Consider the following 6,868-nt stretch of genomic DNA (forward strand, 5'->3'; position numbering starts at 1 on the left):
TTAGGGCAAATTCCTCTTTCTCCCTAACATGGTGCTTTGCTCACTTTGCACTGTGGGGGTTTTCCTGTCTCCGTCCTTGATTCTTCTTCCTTCTCTAGCTTTTCCCACAATCACATTTCCCACCCTTTGACTCTGTTCCTGGCATTGTTTTCTAACTTCTCTTTTCTTCCTCCTCACTATTATTTTTCAAATACACGTATAAACAGTTGATTTCTTTGTTTGACTCATCCTGAAGCATGAGTCCAATGGATACTTAAAACATGTACTGATGATGTCAGTGGCTTTCTTCACCTTTTATGGTTTCTCGGCTTTACACTGAGTCCGGTGCTTTGCGTGACAGTATGGGGCCGAGTGTTAGAGAGAGACTGCCATGGAGCGTGAAGGCTTGAGTGCCAGGTGATTCCTCTCTGACTACACTCTGCTAAATTCTGCCNAGGTCAAATTCATAGGCAGAGAGGATCACTATTCCAATGGCATAAGTTCAAGAATAAAGAGAGTAAAGAGTAGTTTCCCAAATTATGCCAACCCCAAAGTGTTATCCAGACATTTGTTGTATTAGGACTCAGTGAAGCTGATATCTTGAACACCAGAAAAATTGGTAAAATATTGTCAAAATACAGCAAATTTCATCCAATATCCTGAAAGGGTCAGGGAAAATGGACACAAAAATGAGTGAACTGAAATGGGAGTAATTTCTTCAGGAGAGGATTCTCCAATGATATTCATGCTTATTATATTGGAGTACTGCTGTTTAGATTTCAAAGTCTCAGATAAGATGCACAATATATGAAATGTGTGTGTGTGTGTGTGTGTGTGTGTGTATAAAACTATATTTAATTCTTGGGAAAAATTAGAATAAGGTAGGGCAAGTATTTGCACTTCATTTTTCATATGAAGGCTAAATTTCAAAGTGGTTAAGTCATTTGCTCAAAAAAAAGTTCTGCAGTTCTCAGTTGTCACAGGTATCAAAAATTTTAAAGGACTTTTATGTATTTTTCTGTTTTTAATTAAATTTATTGGGGTGACCTTGGTTAGCAAAATTATGTAGGTTTCAAGTGTGCAATTTTATAATACATCATCTATATGTTGCATTGTGTGCTCACCATCCATAGTCAGTTTCCTTCCATCACCATATATTTGACTCCCTTTCCCTCTTCTACCTCCTCCTCTGTCCGCTTACCCTCTGATAACCACTAAAATGTTGTCTGTGCCTGAGTTTTTGTTTCTTTGTTTGACTTGTTCATTTGTGCCTTTCAGTTCTATATTCCACATACAAGGACCTTTATTTTTTTATTTCCCAAATGTAAAAGCTTTGGTCAAATGGAGCAAATTTCTGAATCAACAGTGAGTTCTAGGAGAGGCTTGGACATCTGCAGATTTGCAAAGATTCCTAGGGGATTAAAGGTAGTTGGAGGTAACAGGAGGAAGCAGAAACAAGGAATTCTGAGTTCAGCCCACAGATTTTCTCAAGATGACACTTCCTTTCTTATCTCTGCAGATTAAACCTTTGTCAACTACATCTGACCTACAGCCACTAGTATGAGGATGAATCACAGTGTGACTGAATTCATTCTGTTTGGGTTAACGCAGGATGCAGAAAAGCAGAAAGCAATCTTTGGGGTCTTCTTGATTCTTTACTTCATGACGCTGTTGGGGAACTTTCTCATTGTGGTGACTATTAAAACAAGCAGGACCCTTGGGAGTCCTATGTACTTCTTCCTGTTCTATCTGTCTTTTGCTGATGCCTGCTTGTCTACAACCACAGCCCCCAGATTGATTGTGGATTCCCTTTCTCAGAAGAAGACCATTTCCTACAATGAATGCATGACTCAGATCTTTGCAGGCCATTTCTTTGGGTGCATGGAGATCTTTGTACTCATCCTGATGGCCGCTGATCGCTATGTAGCCATTTGTAAGCCCTTGAGATACACAACCATCATGAGCCAGCATGTCTGTGTTGTGCTGATAATTCTGGCCTGGGGGGGCTCTTGTCTCCACTCTTCAGCACAGATTCTCCTGGCTTTGAGATTGCCATTCTGTGGCCCCAATATGATTGACCACTTTTTCTGTGACCTGCAGCCCTTGTTGAAACTTGCCTGCATGGACACTTATGTGATCAATTTGCTAGTTGTTTCTAACAGTGGGGCCATATGTATGGTGAGTTTTATATTGCTGCTTATCTCCTATGTTGTCATCTTGTACTCTCTGAGAAACCACAGTGTGGAAGGGAGGCGAAAAGCCCTTTCCACATGCTCTACCCACTTCATTGTAGTTGTCTTATTTTTTGGTCCATGTATATTCATATACACACGTCCACCAACCATATTTCCAATAGACAAGATGGTGGCTGTGTTTTATACAATTGGGACACCCCTGCTCAATCCTCTCATCTATACACTGAGGAATGCAGAGGTGAAAAATGCCATGAAGAACTTATGGTGTCGCAAATATGACTTCAGTTGATGAATGATACATGGGGATTCAAATGTATACTTTCTTAACAGCTTAGTTGTGTCTCACAGACAGGAAAAAAATATTCTTGTTGGGAAGCAAGCAATGAATAAATCTGAGAGGATTGCATCAGGATTTCATTACTACTTAAATTCATCACCATTTTAAACAACCTATGATTACGCTTACTTGAATTATGTCACCATCTGGCCATATTCACACGGTAATTTAGCTTCCTGTACAATTTTTTCTTAGGAAACAAATGCACTGACTAGTGACAGAATAATTGTGTGTGTGTGTGTGTGTGTGTGTGTGTGTGTTTGAAGGGGTGTATACACACACATGCATCAATTCTTTTTCTAAACTCTTTTTCTAAGTTTAATTCTAGTCTTTGAGAATGTGGTAATCAGAGCTAATCCATAAGGACTGGACGCTTACAGAATCAAGGTCACTGTCTTGACAACCTGAGGATTAGGGAAGATGTCCTGAGAAAATGCTTTTTTGGGAATCTGTGCCTGAGCCTGCTTCACGGGGCGTATCTACCATGATGGACCCTCAAGCTCCAATAAAGGCTGGAAGCATCAGTGGAAACGTAGACTGCCACTTGAAAACCTGTCAAAATTAATTATGTGAGTGGTGAGGGAGGGAGGAGTCTTGCATTCCGATGAGACAGGCAGTCCCTCCAGGCAGTTGCGTTTTGGGTCTTTCACAGTCTGTTTACACAGGAGGGGAAGAGGCAGTGAGAGTTTGGCAGCAGGAATCTGCAGACAGGAGGCTAAAGGGAAGAAAGGAGGGCAGGAACAACGCATGGTGAAGAGAGGAAAGGTGAGAGGAAAGTGGCAGTTTTGTCCAGATGGGAGAGAAGGGGCATCGTCTTCCTCACGTGCTGAGTACCAGCTTTGGGTACATGAACATTTGCAGGAGAAAATGCAGCTTCAGGGTATTCCTATATCATTGACCTTCCTTGGCTGTTATGCTTATTTGAGTATCAGGAAAGAAGATTTTTTTTCCTTCTGTAGTATCTGTGGGTCAGTGAGCTGTGCCAGTAAGCTGCTCCCTCAACAACTAAGATTGTGAACAATGGTTTGACCTGGAACTGGGCTGCTGTTAACTGCTGTGAGAGGCCAGCAGCCAGCGTGAGCACCTGGCAGCCGGCTAGAGCTGCCGTGAGCCATGATGAGCCACCGAGAGAGGCTGGCCAATGGCCGACGCGCGACTGCCTTAGCTGGGTAGAGCGCAATGATCATAGTACCAACATGGGCCAGTGAGTCACAACTGGACTGAAGAACGACAGTTCAGAGGTGGGGGCGGGGGAGGAGGGAAAATTACTATTAAATCCCCAGTAGCTAGAATAGCATCTGGCACATAATAAGTGGTCAAAGAATTTGTTGAATTAATAAAAAAAGGTTCTGAAATATAGACATGGGCTTCTGCTCTTCCGTGAGATTCAAAAATTGTGGCCAAAAATGCTCTTGTCACGAACAACTAGAAAGCCAAGCAAGAATCTTGGACCAGACTCCCTCTTATTCTCAGAAGAAACAATATTATAAAACCAAAATAGAGCAGAGACAATAAGGAAAAAGTAGAAGATAAAATTGAAGAGAACAGAGACAAAGCCAAAATTTGGTTCTTTGAATAAAATTGATAAACTACCACCATTTGGTAGTAGTTATATGAAGTACACATTTGTCAAAACTCATTTCCATATTGTATGTAAATTATACCTTAAGAATCAATTTAAAAATAAAATGTTAAAAAAATTTTTCTTTTGTTTCCCTCTCTTTCCCCTTCCTTTGTCTGCTGACTTTATTCACTAACTTCAAATTATTTTAGAAATTATAGAAATTTTAATTAGTAGCTTTTATGTTAATTATTCATATTATGTTTTCTCAGTATCATTAGGATTTATAATAATTATTTTAGCTCACGGAAACATTTTATAGATGAGGAAATGAGAAGAAACTTGCCTTAAGTCACAGAAACAAATAATGGAGCTAGAATTCAATTATATTAGAATACATCTACTCGAACCTTGCCTGGGCTCAGAGCTTTGTCCCCCATTAGGAAAGATTTGGCAGGAAGGACACATCCCTTGGTAACTTTTAGTAGTCTGTGCCTCCTGTGCCTTTGAAAGATGCTGTTCCTTAGAGCAGGGTGCATGGTGGAGCGCTTGGTAACTGAATGGGAGGTGTCCCTCAGGATGGACTAGGAGGGGGGAGGGCTCTGAGAACAGAATCTGCCTGTTCACTGCCTTGTCTGGCATTAATTGGCCCATGATCTGCTGTGACCCTGGATTAATTGCACTAATGAGCTCACTGAGAAATTGTTCAAGCTCAGGTGGGAAGGGTGGTGTCATCCTCCTCTAGACGCTGGGCACTTGTGAAGTTATATGCCATTCCTATAAATATCTGATGGAGGAAAAAGAAATGTTTGATTCAAGTGCTCTTTCAGGAAATGTTTGAGGTATTAGAACTGGCTTTAGAGAGTTTCTATGACAGGATACTGGGGATATTTCGTTTGTACTCTAGAAAGTTCTGAGAGTAGAAGTAAACTTCCTGCTGTTTTTCTAGACCCTTTTGGAGAGTCTAACTCAGGCTTTCTAGGAAGGGTTGGTTATCCATGGAGTATCTTTACTCCCCATAGATTCTGCAACAGAAAGCTAAGTGGATCTATTTGAAGTACAATTTATATGTTGCCACCATAGTGCACAGGATTCATCTTGAAAGTAAGTCAGAATGGACAGAGTAAAAACTATGAGTTCTCTATTGGATATCCCCTCTTTTTTATAAGAAAAAGGTAAGTCTTCAAACCCACCCAAACTATTTCTTTTCTCTTGCCTCCCATTCAGGACTAGGTTGTAGGGCAGTTGCCATCATTCAGCTCCGTCTCCTGAAGTTCCAGGCATTATTTATTTATATTCTCCACGGTTATGTGAAGATCCTGATGTGTCAGAGTTCCCCAGCTTTCACTGGCCTCTGCCTGATGCAGCACTGTCTCAGGCCTCATTCTCATTGAATCGGGGGGTACATTGAAGGGGGTGGAGACATAGTATAATATAGCTACAGATGTTTTTTTAACTTTATTGGGGGAACTGTGTATTTCCCATGACCCATCAGCTTCAAGTCAAGTGTTGTTCTTCAATCTTAGCTGTGGATGGCACAGGTCAGATCCAACTTTAGTTGCCGTTTTTGAATCTATTTGCGGGGGGAGGGGTGGTGCAGCCCACCATCGCATGGAGAAGTCGCACCGGCAACCTTGTTGTTAAGAGCATGCGCTTTAATCAACTAAGTCATCCAGGCACCCATTGGTAGCTCAGCAGCAGCTCAGCTCAAGTCATTGTTTTCAATCTAGTTGTGGAGGGTGCAGCTCACTAGCTCATGGGGAATCGAACCGGCAACCCTGTTGCTCGAGCTCACACTGAGCCACTTGGCTGTCCCAGCTACAGATTTCTTATTTGCAAAGCTTAGCGTCAGGAAAGAATAGGGATGCATACAGATAATATGTGATCAGTCAGCATTGATACTGGTGATACTATGATTCTATAATACTATGATACTGATTATCCTAATATTAATGATACTAACGTCGCCTGTCTTAGATCTATTGTCACCCCTGCTTACAGCCAGAAAATCACGTCCTCATCCTGGGGTTGGAGTAAGGGGTAATATGAGGAGTGGAGGAGAGAGAAGCTAGACCATCTAGTGAAATCTTAGGGCAAATTCCTCTTTCTCCCTAACATGGTGCTTTGCTCACCTTGCACTGTGGGGTTTTTCCTGTCTCCGTCCTCGATTCTTCTTTGTTTTCTATCTTTTCGCCACAATCACATTTTTTCCCTCTTTGGCTCTGATTGTGTCATCATTTTCTAACCTCTCTGTTCCCTCCTCCTCACTGTTGCAAATATACAATTTAAATGTTGATTTCTTTGTTTGACCCATCCTGAAGCGTGCATCCATAGGATAGTCAGAACATGTACTGATGATGTCAGTGGCTTTCTTCACCTGTTTATGGTTTCTCGGCTTTACACTGAGTCTGGTGCTTTGCGTGACAGTATGGGGCCGAGTGTTAGAGAGAGACGGCCATGGAGTGTGAAGGCTTGAGTTCTGAGCTGATTCCTCACTGACTACACTCTGCTAAATTCTGCCTCCCAGAGCTTAGCCTGAAATTCACAAAATAGGACAGTGTAACTTGCCTATGAGATACTGTAAAATCAAGTGAACAAAAGATACTGAAGCATAAAGAGAGAAGGCTGTAATTAGGGCTCTCATGATTCAATAAACACACACACACACACACACACACTTAACATTGGAAAGCCATTAGCAAGAAAGTTATTTGACTGAAAAACCTAGAAGGCTTTGCTGAGATGATGGCATTTGAACGGCACCCCCTGTACACAGATGGGGATTAGCCACCATCA

At 41.6% G+C, this 6,868-nt stretch overlaps 1 protein-coding gene across 1 annotated transcript in view; it reads left to right on the plus strand.

The window, feature by feature from the left end:
- The first annotated feature begins 1,545 nt into the window (after positions 1-1,545).
- The window catches only part of LOC109378392 (olfactory receptor 4C11-like), a 6,326-nt gene continuing 1,003 nt past the window's right edge, over positions 1,546-6,868 (plus strand). The window contains exon 1 of the mRNA XM_019634787.1: positions 1,546-1,709. Within this exon, the coding sequence (XP_019490332.1) occupies positions 1,546-1,709 (164 nt within the window). The remainder of the gene's footprint in view (positions 1,710-6,868) is intronic.

The sequence above is a fragment of the Hipposideros armiger genome, unplaced genomic scaffold (genome assembly GCF_001890085.2).
Source record: "Hipposideros armiger isolate ML-2016 unplaced genomic scaffold, ASM189008v1 scaffold_1940, whole genome shotgun sequence".
NCBI lineage: Eukaryota > Metazoa > Chordata > Mammalia > Chiroptera > Hipposideridae > Hipposideros > Hipposideros armiger.